The sequence below is a fragment of the Cottoperca gobio genome, chromosome 21 (assembly GCF_900634415.1).
Source record: "Cottoperca gobio chromosome 21, fCotGob3.1, whole genome shotgun sequence".
NCBI lineage: Eukaryota > Metazoa > Chordata > Actinopteri > Perciformes > Bovichtidae > Cottoperca > Cottoperca gobio.
In genome coordinates, this window is record NC_041375.1 from 7,673,228 (window position 1) to 7,690,255 (window position 17,028).

A 17,028-nucleotide genomic window follows, 5' to 3' on the forward strand; every position below is an offset into this window, starting at 1 on the left:
GGAATGGATCTGTCCGTCTCTCGTCTCTCTTGCACACTCTACTCTCGGCGGAGCAGCATCCTGGCAGTGGTGGGAACGAGGCAAACCGTTTTCTCGTTTCTGCCACTTTGGATTTATTCAAAACAAACTATCAAAACGTGAAAGGATCATGGATGAAATGTTGACCAGCCCTGAGTCTGTCCGAATCAGACAGCTGTACTTCTTCTCCCTCTGTACTGAGGGCAGACTGGAGCTACAGTGACTCACTATCACCTCTAGAGGAACAAGTGGTATTACAAGACTGGACACAGCTAGTCGGCTAGCATGCTAATTTCTGTAGATATTTCTGCAACACAACACATAGACGTCTTTGACATAATTTCAACACTGTTACCTCTTTATATTCTGTTGATAATGTTAGTTTATTGTTTTAATGGTTTAAATCTCAATTCTGGTGTATCTTACACATTGCACCTTTAACCTGAACAAGTCAAGGTCCTTTACTGCAAGATGTGGTCTAACTGGATATTATAAATCTTCTGTGTTCATCTGGAAACACAGTTTACAAGTGAAAACAAATTGTGTCCACACCAATGATTTGAAAGTTCTCTGTCCATCAGGAAACTTGCTTTTTTTATGTATAACACTGAAAAGACATGCATCTCTCAAATCTAATTCCACTTATTGGCGCCTAATAGTTCAGTAGGCCTAGTGACATTGGGGTATTCAGCGTTATTGTACTAACACCATTTTTTCTTGAGGGATCTACTGTATATTTGAAAATGTGTCCAATTCTTATACATTATATGAAACAAAGCATTTCTGGGTTGACTTTTTACCACCTATGAACAGAATTATCATTATCATTATTATCATTATTAAGTGTTTGTTTATGAATCATATTTCTACAGTGCTTTAATGTCAAACCATAATCAAGATCATTGACAGTTATTTACCCATAGTAACCTTCATTACACTATGACTTAATAGTTTGTCTCTATTAAGGCACCACAAAGGTGTTTCTTTTTACATAGTGCAGGGCTTACTTTATTTACAGTTACCACTCTGCATGATTTATGACTAGTCGGTTAAATAATGTTCATGAATGTATTATAGGAGTGAGAGTATATTTATTATCATTTAATTTATTAACATTTACGCAGAGTTGACAGAAACATTCAGGTCATGATAGCAATAAAGTCTGGCAGCATTGGTTACAGTTAATGTTGTCATGTCTGAGCCCTAAAGTATTTTAATTATTAAAATGATTAAGACTTGTAATGCACTACACATATGGAGATAAATAAAAACCTTTAATATGTACAGTGTACATTTTATGTTTTAGTTCACTGCTGTTTTATATTTACATAACATTTTTTGAAGCATGCAGATGATGTAATACCCAACTAATATAACTTGCAACACTAATACAATCATTGCAGATAGTGTTAGTTTTGTTTCATGTGGTTTATTGGATAATATGTGATTGTTACAGTAAAAGCTCATGCACATTACAGTAAAGTATGCTATTAGAAAGTATGATCGTTTAACAGTTACACTTTTTTTCTTAACATCAGATCCTTGACAAAAAAAGTGAAACATAAACCACCCTGCCATCATGTGAAAAGTGAACACAGAATAAGAGAACATTGATAATGAACAAACAAGTGTTAAAGCAGATACATTTTCATGTGAGAAGAAGATCAGATACTTTCAGTATCTACATGAAGAGAGAGTCAGTGCAACAGCTGTCATAGCTGACAATAATATTTCTTTTTAATTGTTTCAACTAACAATTCCTAACTAATTTATCAAATAAATCTACTTTCCATCACATTTCCATTTTTAAATCCAAACAATGCATTTATTTTCCAATGTCTATGTTTCAGTTTGAGAACTTTCCTTTAACATAAAATGAGTCATGGCATGACACTTTGTATCTTTCTTTTTATATGAAATAACTTCCACATTTTAATGCAGATTTTGGTAAATTGTAATCCATATATAAATGGATTCATAATCGTAGGAATTAGCAAAAATTCTATTGCCATGAAATTATTGAGGTTTTGAGAAAAATCAACTGTCCCGAATCTCATGTACAATACATCTAAAAGCACAGCCGTCGCACAAATTATTAGACAGCTTAAATGTGGCAAGCATGTCTGCATAAACTTCCCCATTTTCTCTTTGGAGGATATGCACGTTCTTATCAGCACAACTGGCAGCCCGCAGTGGGCCTTGCCAGTTGCCCATCCCTGGTTTAGATACTGAGAGTTAAGGTTAGAGAAAGGTTGTGGTCTGGTTTACTACACAAAAAGCTCCACAATGTCTTGAAACATGATGGTCCTTCTGGGTCTGGTACTTGAAGGATGTGGGCGGAGGTAAACCGGGCTTTAAGTCTCTGGAAAGCCTCCTCAGCCAAGGACGACCACCAGAAAAGGACTTTAGAAGAGGTTAAGGCAGTGAGTGGGGCAATACAAGAAACCCAGGACAATTGGTAATTACTTCATCAGTCAGGGGCAGTAGTGGGGCAGATATGTGAAATGATTGTGGGTTTGGTGGTAAAAGTACCAACATTGGCATATATGATGCCAAGATGGTATTAAGTAATTTGAGATATGGTTCCAAGCTGGATTTTTTCCGAGATGGCCATAAAGTGCGGAAATTCAAAATGGCCGCCACCGGAAGTGAAAATATCTATTAATTGCTGTATCTTTATGAATAGTTAACATATTAACTTAAATAAAGTATCCTTATGTATGTTTTCAGACATGCAGAATCTAATGGTACCATTTGGTTGAAAGAATGCATATATATTAACATAGTAGTCAACTCAAGATAAAATTCAAGATGGCCGCCATTCGATATGGTGATATCTACCACCAAAATCATATAATACCAAGTAATTTTGTCATAAAACATGGATCAAGTTTATTTATTCATAGTAGCTTCTCTCCAGTGTGAATGTTCATGACGGTGTACATGTCATAATGTAACAACCTTTAGTTGCCCTCATTGTGATCGCAATTGCCACTACAGAGCAGCTCTGACACACTTGCATAGTCCCCTACAACCTTTCTGGCATCCACATCGCAGCAACTCTGAACAAGATGCCACAGCTTCTGGTAGTGTTGTCCGCACCGGTTGCCAGCCCTGCATGGCACTCTTTTGCCAACCGCATGCCTCTGGAGATGGAACTACTGGGGAACGCACAAGGGCCTGTCCCCATACATGTCCACCCTGGTATATCGCCTGTTTTGTATGCTATAACAGTGCTGCTCCTGTGGGCGGTATAGATTCGATGTGCCTAGCTTTGGTAGTGAAGATGTGCTTCCTGGCTGAGTCGACAGTGCATGTGCGGTCATACAGTAGAACAACATACGTCTCCAGAACAGACATGCAGTCGTCATTGAACTTAGATGGATCCATCAACATAGTAGAGAATACCAGCGATTTTTTCAAATCAGTGGAATGTATACGTCCAGTTATTGCAACTCACAGTTCTGCCAGTCGGTCAGTGTATAACTGTAGAAGATCCACCAGTTTGAAAACCGGTGCAATAGCCTTGTTGCTCAATTTCGTGTCTTCTATGTATCCCATAAGTTCCACCAATGCTATACCATGAGACACTCGGTCAACGTTCTCTTTTTCTCCCTGCTCTGTCTTCCTGTTGCTGGCATTGTACAATTTGACAAGACAATTGGCATGGTACTTCGCTTCCTGGGCCACGAGGTCACGAGAACTGATTTGTGCAATTAACTTTTGATCCTGCAGTTTCAATGCACATTGCCTAACCCTCTGTGTGAGTCGTGGTGTCATAGGTTCATGCAGAGGCATCGCCTCCGTTCCAGCCTCATCACAGAAAAAACATTTGAAATCTTCTAGAGGATCTGTACGGTCAGCCTGCCGTAACATGTAAGGTCCTCCTAGGGCAGGGGTGGGCAATTCATTTTTACAAGGGGCCACATGAGAAACCCGAGCTGTGTTGGAGGGCCGAATCAACAATAAATTTAACTTAATTCTGCTCAATATTCATTTTTTCTCATTGTAAAAATAAATACATAATATATTTTGATTAGCTGCGACTGGTAATCAAAAGAATAAGGATATTCTCTTCCAATAAATATATGAAATTGTGGAGTGGGTCAAATAGGAAAATACTCCTAGAGAATAAACAGTAAAAACAATCATTACATCATTATTGTTGAACTTCATCACTGAGAATGTCTGTTCACATATGTAGGTAGATCCAAAGAGGACCAGAATCTTCTGAGCATGTCTCCTCATGTGTGGAAAGTTCTCCTCTTTCAGGGAAGAGTAAAACTCAGGCAGTGAGACTGACCTAAAGTGCTCTGACAGAAGTGTGTCAGACTGCAGGTCAATTAGTTCAAGCTGAACATCACTGGGTTCTGGGGGAAATCATTCATTCATTCATTCATCAACATCACTGGGGGAAAAATCATGTGCATTTCATTCTCAACTGTTTTAAAGTCTTAAAATCGCCTCCAAAACTTACCATGCAGTGCTTCTAACATGGATGAGTACCTGTGGACGTGATCAGGAGGTGATTCACTGCGCTGTACATTTCATGCACAAAAAGGACCTTGCATTGCAGTTTGACATTTAGTTCATTCATTAGTGCAATCACATCTACAGCAAAACCAAGGTCTGCCATCCAGTCTGCATCTGAAAGCTGTGGGATGTTTCTTTCTTCACACAGAAGTCTTGAATCTTAACTCTCAGGTCCCAGACTCTTTGCCCAGGCTGAGCCACCTGACAGCGGTGTGGTAGTAGCTATGTCACGATGTTCAGTCTCATTTTCCTCCAAAAGTGCAACAAACTGTCTGTGATTCAATGCTCTTGCACTGATGACGTTAACTAGTTTAGTTACAACATCAACAACATGGTTAATTTTTAGAACTGACTTACACAACACTTCCTGATGTATAATACAATGCAAAAATACCCATTTCTGTTCAGGGTTAATTTATGCCACTTTATACTGCATTCTCTTCAAAAGTCCAACATTTTTCCCCGTCAGATTTGAACAACCATCCGTTGTCACGCCTGCCAGCTTGTCCCATTTCAGTCCCAACTTGTTCACACATGCATTTACCTCCGTGAACAAATCACTCCCTGTTGTTGTCCCTTTCATTGACTGCATGGCTTCTCAAATGCCTCTCTTTTCTCCGGGCATATGAGTGCTGCAGAATCCACCAAACACTCCTTGATAAACTCTCCGTCAGAAAATCGGTTTACTTTTTCTAGCGATATTGTGGGATAAGACATAACTTGTCTTGACAGCTGCATATCTGGATGTGCAATGTTTTGTAAAAGGTCCTTGTTGGTTTTGCAGTTTAACTAGCAAAACACCCGACTCCTCTTCCCGCTCTTCATCAGACAAGTTCTTGAACGGCGACTCAAATTGTAATCCTTGAACACAGCGACCTGCTCACCACAAACCTTTTCAAAATAATAGCAACACAGTTAGAAAGTTATTTACACCATGCATGCAATACAATGATGTTGCTTTTATTTTGAAAAGGGTGCTGTCAAAAAAATATATATATACTTTTTCATATATGTTAAAATTTACGATTGTCCTCACGCGGGCCGGACAGGGCCGGCCAAAGGGTCGGGTGTGGCCCACGGGCCGTACAATGCCTATTAGGTCCCAGCCTGTTCGTTAGATGTTTTGTGTTTGTACTTCCTGTTTTATTTTGTTAATTACCTGTTCTCTGTTGTTTCTACTTCCTACCCCCAGGTGTTCCCAATCTGTTCGTTAGTGTCCTCACCTGTGTCTCGTTCCCTCTCACTTCTTGGTGTGTATATAGAGTCTGTTTTGTTTGTCTCTCATTGCCAGTTTGTCTTCGTACTTCGAGTTCCAGCATTTGTCCCGTCTTCCTGTTTCCCAAGCGTTTGATTCCCCGGCTTCCTCAACCTTGTTTCTGTGTCTCGATTCTGCCCTTGCCTGATCCTTGTCTGCTGTGCTGTTACGCTGAGTATCTGCCCGTGTACCAAACCTGTTTCTGTGACCCGACTCTGCTCCTGGATTACCCCTTGATATGATTTGTATGATCAACTGTCTATGCGTGTACCATAGCAACTGCAAAGTTTTCAGTAAAGACTATTTCCATTCAACATTTATCTGCCTCTGTGTCGTGCAATTGAGTCCCACCTCCCTTCTCTCTTGATCATACCGTTACAGTACGAACTGGCCAAAGACATGGACTCAGCCGACTCAGAGAAGGCTTAAGACGGCGCTCGGTGCTCAAGGCATTCGCCTCCACAATCTGGATGAGCAGCTGTCATCCCTGTGCGTGGGAGTGAGATCTCTGACAGACAATCAGACGGCATTCCAGAGCAACATAGGTGGACCAGCTGGCCAAGCAGCTCCAACAGCTGGGGACATGCGTCCAGTCACTATGTTCTGCGATGGCCACGCCGCAGGGGCAGGCCACTACCGGTCAAGGGGTGGCGGTCATCCCTCCCGTCACCACGGCTACTCCCCAGCCAATGATTCGTCTCTCCAGACCCGAACGATTCTCCGGAGAATTGCAGAGTGTTCTTAACCCAATGTTATTTACATTTTGAATTACAAGCTTAAAAGAAAAAGCCCCTGGCTAAAGCCCTGGGATGTATGGCCCTCAATCTACATACTTAATAGTAGTGACCAAACCCTGAGCAGATGCAAAGCAATTGGAAACTGAGCATGATGAAAAATAGTTTATAATAACATAATTATTACCAGGCTGGTTTTGGGTCTAAATCCCTTAGCTTGTTATTATGTGGCTCTGTCAAAAAGTTAAGAATAACAATACAACATAATTGTGATTCTTAATAAATGATTAATGCAATTACAAAAAGTTTTCATGACAATCATGCTATTTACATTTTATTTACACCTGCTAACTTGGTTCCCATATCCCTTCAAATTATTATTTGCATGCAAATTGGCACATTCTCATTCAAAATTTATGGTAAAAAAAGCCAAAGTGTTCAATTAATATAGCTTCTGGAAAAAAGTATCCTATGAATACATACAGACAATATATACAGCCATTAATTTGTGGGATAATCCAAAACACATTTAAAACTCTCAAAGCTCATTATTTTTGAAATGTTACTTAACCCATTTTTTTTTTTTCACAATAATTAGGTTTATGTCAGGTCATGTTTATGTATTTATACAAGTTTTCATTTCAAAATGTTCATTATCCAAAGTTCACATTGTCATTTTTCCATGTGATCTTTTTATGTCACTGATGCCACTTCACAAACTCTTTCCTCCATCAATCAAGTGTACCAAATAAATATTCAACCACAGTTGAGTTTTTATGTTTTATTTTATTACAACAGCAAACACAGTGGAAGTGATGTTTTTTTTAAATTGATCAACAGAAAAAAAGATTTTAATAACTAACTTTAAATTAATCTCTACATGTTGATTTAATTTATAGATTCACCCCCTTTACTATGACACACATCATTGTTGCAGCCAGTTTGAAAGCAATGACGAAAGAAGTCAGTCCAGATCAGACCACTTACTTATACAAACAGCACAGGCTACTCTTATTTCTGACGTTTGTTAGACAGGTTCTGAGTGGTAACATACGTAACAAACATTTTCTTATTTCTGGTAACTTCAGGCCATACACAAGAGGATTCACAATGGGAGGAATCACAACAAACTCAAGTGATAAAAGTACTGCTAGAAATGGATTCAGCTCAATCCTGCTGAGCAAAATATCACAAAATACAGTTATGGAATAATTGACAAATGTAACAATGTGTGGCAGACAGCTTTGTATGACTTTGCGCTTGAACTCTGGAGAGCGTTTCCTACAAATGAGAAAAATGTGTACATATGTATACAGGACAAAAGCCAGGGGCAAGAAGACTGTGCTTGTGGTCACAAACATGCCAACAAAGTTGTTAATCATAGTATTGACACATGACAATTTTACCACAGGCCAATTCGCACAGAATACCTTAGGTATCTTATTGCCACACAATGGAAGTCTGGAGGCCAGATAAACACAGGCTCCAACAGAAAAGGCTGGATAGATCCATGCAAAGCCTACCAATTTGGAGACCACCCTGCAGGTCATTTTGCTGTGGTAGTGTAATGGTTGACATACAGCAACATACCGATCATAGGCCATAATTGCTAAAAGGGTAAGCTCATAGGATGCATAGGTGTAAATGACATAGATCTGAATTAAACAAGCTGACCGTGGGATCAAATGAGTATCAGAAAGAAGGTCTCTCAGAAATCTGAAGAAGAAGCCAGCAGAGCCGTACAGAGCGTTAACAGAAAGACACATAATAAATATATACATGGGCTCATGTAACGTTTTCTCTCGTAATATCGCCACTATTATGACAAGATTAGCTGAGATAATAACTGCATACAAGAGGAGACACAAGACAAATGTTGGGTAGCGGTAGTTGCCCATGTTCACAAACATGGTGAGGTTAAAATAGGGGGGATAGGTACTGTTTTCCATTTACCCCATATACAGTTAACATAGATTGTTTGATGAATAAAGACAATTCTACAGCTGGATCCTCTCAACAGTTACACTGTAGCTGCAACTCCTTGTTACCTGTTTGGACATGAGGTAGTTAGGTAGCTGGGACAAGTGAGAGAACAGAGTGATAAATGATGTAAGAGGATTACGAGTAAATTAAAAACATGCATTTATAATCAACAAGTAAAAAAGTAAGTCTCAGTTATATTAACTGTATCGAGTGGTTTTCACCACCCCTAAATGTCCTTCTCTGTGTGCGGTCTACACACAGACTGTTTAAATCTTTTCACACATGATTATGTCATCGCAGTCATCCCTCGACGTCGAATCTAGAAAATGAATTATGCAGGTTAAGATATGAATGAAGGTGGTCAATAGCCTCAATTAGATCCACAATGTTTTGTTTTTTGTCAGAAACATATTATTTAATCTACTGTAAAGGCCAAATGCTGGATTAAAACTATTGAGCATTATTCTAGGATTTTATTATTATCGGCAGTATTAAAATTCTGATGTGGTAAACTTCAAAAGTTGAAGACTACTAAGACTACTTACTATACTAAATATATGCTATATACATTAATGATGATGAAAGAGTGATTACAGTGATTTAATTTGTCAACTTTGATTTTTTAAATCACATTGTGGATTTATTCATTTTAATTTATTTAATTAAAAAAGGCATTTGGTCTGGTGTCACTGAACACATTTATGTGATTTTGATTTAATATGAAAAAGGCACATTTGGCTGTAGATGTTTTTTATGTCTTTTCACATTTATATGTCTTACTTTTATATATTTGATATCTTATAATTCTTTAATTTGTTCTTTATTTTATTTTGAATTGTTATACTTTTGCTTTTATGTCTGCAACCGTGTTATTTGTGCTGCTACTTGTCTTTGGCCAGGACACTCTCAAAAAAGAGAAGAATAAGAGAGAAATAAAGTATAAAACACATATGTTTTTGGAAAGTGTCGGACACAGCCACACATTATTTCGCTTTCATAAAGGGGGTTTCAGAGGTTGTTAGATGATATGACAATCACTTAATTTGAAGCGTACTGATAGTATGTATATTTGACTCAAAATAAACTACCGTGCTCTTTGTTAGGGTTGAACCAGGATCGATTCATTAATTTTCATGGGATTTTTAGACAAATAAGAAACATATCAGAGTAAGTAAGTAAATAAATGAGTTAATATAATAATAAACCAGGCTAATGGGCATTAAGAAAGTTCTTTCTCTAGAAACCCTGTGTACCAATCTGAGTTGCTCAGAGGGATCAGAAAAAAGACAAACTATTATGAAACACATGTTATGTAATCTTTTGCTTATCTTTAAGACCATAATGCACTTCAATTCAGGTCATGAGTGATGTAAAGTTACTGTAATGATGTTTAGTAGTTCCTCAGCCCTCCTTAATGACCACCACTTCCCTGACATCCCTAGTGTATCTTCTCTAGGTGTTGAAACCCAGAGCTTGGGGAATTGTATCACTGTACTGGCTTGAGATACGTTTCAGTGAAAGAAAATGTGAAAGGACGTTTGATGTGATGAATATTGGTTTCGCTCAATGCCTCTGATGCAATGTTTAATGATGTTAACACTAATGAGAGCCCATGGGACGGGACACTGTATACTTTATTTTTCAAAGGTTATTAATGTACAATAACAAAGTTGGAATTGGTCAACAGGCCATTGTCCCTCAAGAGCAATTAAACCCACTTTGCTACCCTGGAGGACCGTTCGGGACAACCAAAACAAAACAAAGGTGTTTTTCAGTTTAGCAAAATGGTCAAGAGAAGAAACAACACACTTTGACAAACACACAAGTGTAAACAGTAGGTTTAATCAGTGGTTTGGAAAAAAGAGATGAGTGACCTAGTGACCTTGCATATGTTTCACTATTATGAAAGTAGTAGTAACAAACCTGTTCTGGCACTTTTGTTGAATGTATATTGCACTGTGCACAAGTGAAGGATTTCTCGAGACACTGCTTGCTACAATTTTTGTGAATGACTTGCCAGATTTAAAACCTGGTCAAACATTGCAAGTGTGCAAGATTCATTTTACAATGTTCTAGACCAGTGCTTCTCAAACCTTTTTAGATCAAGGACCACTTAACCAATAAAAAAACACTGACGGACCACCTAACTCCCCAAATATACAAAAACAATAGGCCTGCTTACCACTCCAACAATATATTACAAATGACAGCCTAATAATGAGCTTTATGTGACCTTCTCTATATTGCACATAAAATCAACGATACAAATACAACTACGGATTCTACAAGCATTTCGTTCATATGCGATTTAAACCGTGAATGTTGATAGATTTTACACATCATATGAAACGTAGACTAAATTTATTACTGAGTTTATGTCCGTACAGAGCCACAACTTTCCGTGTTCAAGCCGAGTTTCACAGCTTTCAGCCGGGTGGTGGTTGGACGGCGAACCGCTCTCTTGGGACTAAGTAACGCACACAAAACCACTTGTTATAGCTGCTGAATCACCTGCATCAGGACGATGCACCTTCATGTCAGATCTTTTGATTTAATGTTCTTTTAACTGACCCTGTCTTGAGCCATCGATCCATCTTGCCAGCTGACCGCGGCTCAAATTGACCGTGCAGATAATTTATGACGTAAACTGGGGGCGTATCCACTGCCATCTACTCAATGTAATACACTGACTACGGATAAGTAGCTCATACAAACCCACTTAAAAAAATTAGAACTAACCCTTTAAGGATTGATCTTGAGGAGCGCACTTAAGAGAGTATGCAACTTATCTCTGTTAACTAAAATGCATGCACTTAGATAAGAAACCAATATTTGTAATAACATGCAATGAGCATGTTGTATGAAAGCAAAAGACTGCGCCAGAAGAAATGTGGTAACTCAAATTCATTGTTTTTCCACTATTTTCCACTGTAATTTCACAATATAAATCAATATTATGTCAAGATGCAGCTGTTAAAATACAATCTGCAGGAATTCTCTGGCCATGAAAGGGTTAAGACAGAGGCCCTGCCTCTGCTAGGCATTGTTAACTAATCTGCAGCTGAGTTGCAAGACTTGCGGCATCGAAAGAAGCTTTCGGTATGTAAGGAAAGAATGTTCTCTAAACAAAATAATCGGTTTCACTTTCATCTGTATAGCTCTTCTACAAAGTTGTAAATGTATTTGTGCTCCCATGTTGGAGACTAATGCTTGATTAACTCTATAACTGTTTAACTCCATGTTTGTCTACACTTCAGGAAGTGGGTGAAGAGGTAAATGCTGGCAGTAGTGCATAGTGTGTGAGTGTGCAGGCAGGAGGAGGATAAGAAGGCACCGAAAAAGAGAGAAGAAAATAAAACAAAGGCAAAACAAGACAGTAGACGGAAAGAGAATAAATACGAACAAAGAAGACAACACACCACTCAAAAACACATCATTATGACATACCGGCTTTTTGAGGGGAAGGATCATGCCTCCGTCTACCAAAGGTATCGCTTTACACCTCCAGATGAGCTCAAGAACATCATTCTTCAATACCTTGATAAAAAGGTATGCCATGGCCAAATACACTGTAAATACAGTCCATTCTGTTTCCATAGTGCATTAATTCTGATGCACAAAACAAGAGCTTAAAAATCTGCAAAATTCAACATACTGTATTTATTACAATTACTGCATATCTGTTAACATCCTCAGAAAGGAAAGCCACATGTGCTGGCTGTGGATCTGGGATGTGGGACAGGTCAGAATTCCCGGCTATTGGCACCGCACTTCCAGGTAGTGGTGGGCATCGACATCAGCGAGTTTCAACTGGAAGAGGCCAGAGCTGTGCCAGGGTACCCTAACATCACATACAGGTAGGAGTGTGTGAGATGCTCTTTATGTGTGAGCGTGATAACCCTTTGAAAATAAACAATTCCAGAAGTATTTGGAGTAACAAGAATACATTTCACGGGAACTGATACTTCAGTACCAAGTTACCGCAGGATCCGGTCATCCTGTGAACGATAGAAAATATGTGTGGGACGCAAAAAACTCTCTATCAACACAACCAGGGGACACATCGTATTTTTTCCATATTAATGCTACATTGTAAACAACAAATCAGTGTTAAAATCGGCAGGAGGGTTAACGTTAGCTGTTAGCTGTTAGCAGCTGATGGAGCAGTGCTCCTTAGAATTGCAATATGGTGCGTTCAGACTGTATTCAGAAAAGATTAATTTTGGGCCAATTGGGCTAATATACCATTATCATGTTGTGTTCAAATGTAGTCTTATAAGTAGTAAATATATGTAGTTTTTGTCTAGAAACTTGAATAAATACAGTTTTCACAGCAATGTGAAGTAGATATTAGAGAGGGAATTATCACGGGTTTAACTTCCTAACAAAAACCAGTATGCAAACGCTAATAAAGGAGCGTGTGTTGAAGTACATGGGATTCATTGTTTTCTTTCAGTTTTTTACCGTGGTATTGAATTGGTCTTGAGAATCATTGAATTTCACTGGTATAGGTATCAACTACTACATTTCTGGTATTGAGACGTCCCTGGTTAAAAGTGTGATGTGTCTGTTGTACCTGCAGGAAGGGGACAGCAGAGGAGCTTCCTTTTCCAGATGGCTCTGTGGACTTACTGACAGCGGCGTCAGCAGCCCACTGGTTTGATCCGCCCAGGTTCCTGGCTGAGGCAAATCGGGTTTTAAAACCCCAGGGTTGCGTGGCTCTGCTGGGCTTCAGTGACTCTTACACCAGACTTTATTTCAAGGACTGTGGAGAAAGACTGAATCAAATTTGTGAAGAGGTGGGTATAGACTCTAGTTTCATGTGAGTTGTGTTAAACCTGTTATCAGTGATAAGGCAGTATCACTAATGCCTTAACAAAGAGCTGATAGCACACTGTAAAGGTGAAGCAACATAAATATATAAATCTTCTTCAAGGCTTTAAGTAGTTCAACATTTTGGGAAAAAATAACTGTCAGCAGTGTTTAGAGTATGGTGAGCTGGGGTCAGGATGCTTAGTTTAGCATAAAGTCTGGAAGCACGGGGAAACATCTAGCCTGGCTCTGTCCAAAGTAACAAAGAATATGTCGTAATCTTACATATTGTGTGTTTAATGTGCACATGCACACCAAACATGTGAACAGTAAGGTGCACTACGGTGCGGAGTCTTGTCATCATAGTGATGTTGCCAGGTTTAGTACCATCACGCCTGTACTGAAACCTACAATACTACTATACTACTAACAAATCTGGCAACGTGTGGATGCTGCACAGTTTTCTGTAGATAGGTACATCGTTGTTGGTTAAGACATACTGTAGTATGTTAGCTCCCCGTAAAACCATTAATTGTAAGTATTAACGTTTATGTTTGTGTAATGAAGTAAACAATTAAGTTTTGGAAGCTAAGTATCAATGCTTAGCTAAGCTAACCACCTCTCATCTCCAGCTCTGCATTTAAAGGGATAGTTCAACATTTTTGAAGTGGGGTTATATGAAGTGCTTATCCATAGTCAGTGTGTTACCTACAATTAATGGCACGCCCCCAGTTTGGAGAAGCAGACTTTAGTACCGGCACAGAAGCTAAGCAATGTACTGCTGTGGTTGGGGGCAGCAGCAAAACTTATTTTAGCCACCAAAATAATTAATACCAATTTAAGTGCGAGCCATATTTTGAATAATTTCACTGCTTTGCTTTGCTGTCAGATGGCCATTTGCGACAGGGAACTGAAGTCGTTAACTATTATCTCTTCAAAGCTACAAGAAAAAAACTGTCAAATCAATAATTTTACCTTGCAGAACACGTAACTGCCTCCACTCATTAGTTTGTTTGTGTTATTGTCAGACTTTGGTGAATCCAAACTAACCATTTAAAACACAAAAGTTAGACAATAACCCAAACAACTTAACCGATGCTTGCTGGTCTACCAGCAACTCCCATGTTAAAAAGGACTATTTTGGACTATGGATAAGTACCTCATACAACCCCACTTCAAAAAATCTGAACTATCCCTTTAACACACAGGAAGGAGATTGATAACATTCCTCTTGTCTAATTCTCGGAAAAAAAGTTGATAAGTGTATTTCCCAAAACGTTGAAGTATTCCTTGTATCAACCATACATATGAATGTATTCATTGGTTTGTTTGTTTTTTGTTTGTTTATGTATACATATATTATTTATATTATCTATACATACGGACAGACACAATATGTGCAATACAAATTCAATACATAATGCTAAACATTTACAGTATATACATTTACTTCCAGGTGAGGCAAGTACTGTTGCCATTCACTAGCAATCAAGTAGCTGTGGCTGACGGTAAACTGCAACATCTGTACTCAGCCATTCCTTTTCCTGACAAAGAGAGGTAATTACCACACAAACCTTAACACATATATGTGATAGCTAAACCATTTCTGTAATTTCTCATCAAAAACAGGCAATAACAAACTAGCTCAGAGCTGAATTCACAATTAAACAGAAATTGACTTATTATTGTTGCCCTGAATTAATGTTAAATTCATAGTTAAATAATATTAAAGCTTGTTTTATTATTTGACAGTATTGTTTAAGGATTCAATTTGTAACTCCGAGCCACCTGTTCCAAAAGAATAAGGGGCAGTATTTCACCTCTAAATTGGGTCCATACAATCTCTGGTGTTTACATTTTAGTTGTAGTCTTTTGGTATATTTATTGTATTTCTAATTCATTCTTTATATTGTGTTTTGCATTACACTTTGTAATGCCTGTCGGTCCGTCAGTGGGCAAGAAAACCAAAAGTTGACCAAACTGAGAGCCGGTCAGAAAATCCTGCTGTCTTATAATCTTCACGTGGGGCTGATCATCTGTGTTTACTGAGGCACTGATGTTAACCGGGGCTGTAGTCCGTGTGACGTTACGTTAGTTTGTTTATTGGACTAAATCCAAAGTGGCAGAAACTAGAAAACGACCCGCATATTCGTCTTGTCTTCCCGGTGGCTGCTCGACCAGTATAGCAGCCTGCTGGAAGAAGAGAGAGGTCGGCCTAGCCGGCACTCGGCAGCTGCCTCCATCAGACGGAGCCCCAGTCAGTGGCCAAAGAGACTTGGGCTCAGCCACAACAAGCCCCAGCTGCAGCAGTCCCAGTGGGCTGCTGGAGCGGAGCAGCGCTAGTCAGTTAGCATGCTAACTTCAGGAGATATTTCTGCAACACAACACATAGACGTCTTGACATAATGTCAACACTGTTACCTCTTCACATTCTGTTGATAATGTTAGTTCATTCTTTTATTGGTTTAATTTGTAATTCTGGCATATCTTACACATTGAACCTTTAACTGTCTTAATATGCGATAATAATACATCAATATAATGACACAACAGGGTTGAGTGCATTCAGGTGAACTCGTCAATCTCAGTGAGGAACCTGGTGGGTTTCATTGAGTCCTTCTCCATGTTCCAAGCCTACAAGAAGAAAGATCCTCAGACTGCTGAAGAGCTGCTGCTTAATACTCAGAAAAGGTAATCTATTCACACACACATAAATTGTACATTTCTGTTATTATAATCATCCACTTCATAACTGTTAACTGTCAGAATGTTTTTCCCGTGGTGCTATGCTGGATAATGAGCTGACGAATCAATCACTGCACTGCTTCACAGGTTTCTGGAGGAGATGGGAGTCAAGTCTCTTGACACAGAAATGGAGCAGGAACTGGAATATTTCTGTGTCCTGGCATCAAAACCGCAATAATCACAAGCAATATGGCATTGGGTGTGTGTTTTGAGAGAGAGTTTGATAAAATTGATGAAGTTCAAAATGTTTAATTATTGATGTGTGAAGAAGTGCGCTTGTTAAATGTTTCTAAATAAACCCTTCCCCTCCAGAGTTTAATTATTGTTTCCTCAGTGATTGTCTTGGATAATAAGTCACCTGACAAAGACCTTTGACCAGACTTACAATATAATCTTTAACACACAAAGTATGTCAACTGGTGTGTTGAGATATATTTCAATACACCACCTACTAATGACTTCATAGGCAACCTCTAATGTGTTTTTCTATTCTTGCAATGAAACTACCACTAAATCTGCTTCCCAATCAAAAAGCTGAGCCCTTGCAGCTAACTGAGAAATATATCATACCTTCTACTGTTGTTTCACAGAAGGGGGGCTTAGATGCTTTGGTTAAAAGTCAAGTTATTTTAGCCAAGCTCTTAAAGACATGGTTGGTGGATTGTTTACTTGTTCTAAGTGCTTCAGTGCCCTTTCTTTATTCTCTGCTCTCTCAGTGGGGAGAAGGCAGCTCGGTGCATCGGAGGGTTTGAATTGTACCTGCTTTGTGCACTGTAATAAGTAGCTGCAGTAACTATTCATGGCACAGCTTCTTACAAAGAAACAAATGTTAAACAAACCTGTACTGTGAAAATGTAATGTAGTTATCTTATCTTATCTTATGTTGAAAATTAAAATACAATAGTAAGAATTTTCTGACAATTGCTACATATCCCTGCTGTTAAGTAA

At 38.7% G+C, this 17,028-nt stretch overlaps 2 protein-coding genes across 2 annotated transcripts; one reads left to right on the forward strand and one right to left on the reverse strand.

The window, feature by feature from the left end:
* Window positions 1–7,523: 7,523 nt before the first annotated feature.
* or64d1 (odorant receptor, family 64, subfamily D, member 1) lies at window positions 7,524–8,489 on the reverse strand. Its single transcript, XM_029459350.1, has one exon. The coding sequence runs from the start codon at window positions 8,487–8,489 to the stop codon at window positions 7,524–7,526; it is 966 nt and encodes a 321-aa protein (XP_029315210.1).
* A 3,081-nt stretch (window positions 8,490–11,570) lies between these two features.
* On the forward strand, window positions 11,571–16,472 carry LOC115026389 (putative methyltransferase DDB_G0268948). The gene is made up of 7 exons (XM_029459209.1): window positions 11,571–11,622; window positions 11,781–12,072; window positions 12,220–12,380; window positions 13,106–13,322; window positions 14,792–14,892; window positions 15,889–16,026; window positions 16,168–16,472. The coding sequence occupies exons 2-7, from the start codon at window positions 11,962–11,964 to the stop codon at window positions 16,256–16,258; spliced, it is 819 nt and encodes a 272-aa protein (XP_029315069.1). The 5' UTR covers window positions 11,571–11,622; window positions 11,781–11,961; the 3' UTR covers window positions 16,259–16,472.
* Window positions 16,473–17,028: the final 556 nt, after the last annotated feature.

What these genes read in the sequence shown, in the direction of transcription:
- LOC115026389 (XM_029459209.1), top strand. Translation starts at nt 11,962, where the DNA reads ATGACATACCGGCTTTTTGAGGGGAAGGATCATGCCTCCGTCTACCAA. An exon ending in TGAATCAAATTTGTGAAGAG is followed by an intron (nt 13,323 to 14,791) that starts GTGGGTATAGAC and finishes ATTTACTTCCAG; the next exon opens with GTGAGGCAAGTACTGTTGCC. An exon ending in CTGCTTAATACTCAGAAAAG is followed by an intron (nt 16,027 to 16,167) that starts GTAATCTATTCA and finishes ACTGCTTCACAG; the next exon opens with GTTTCTGGAGGAGATGGGAG.
- or64d1 (XM_029459350.1), bottom strand. Translation starts at nt 8,489, where the DNA reads ATGGAAAACAGTACCTATCCCCCCTATTTTAACCTCACCATGTTTGTG.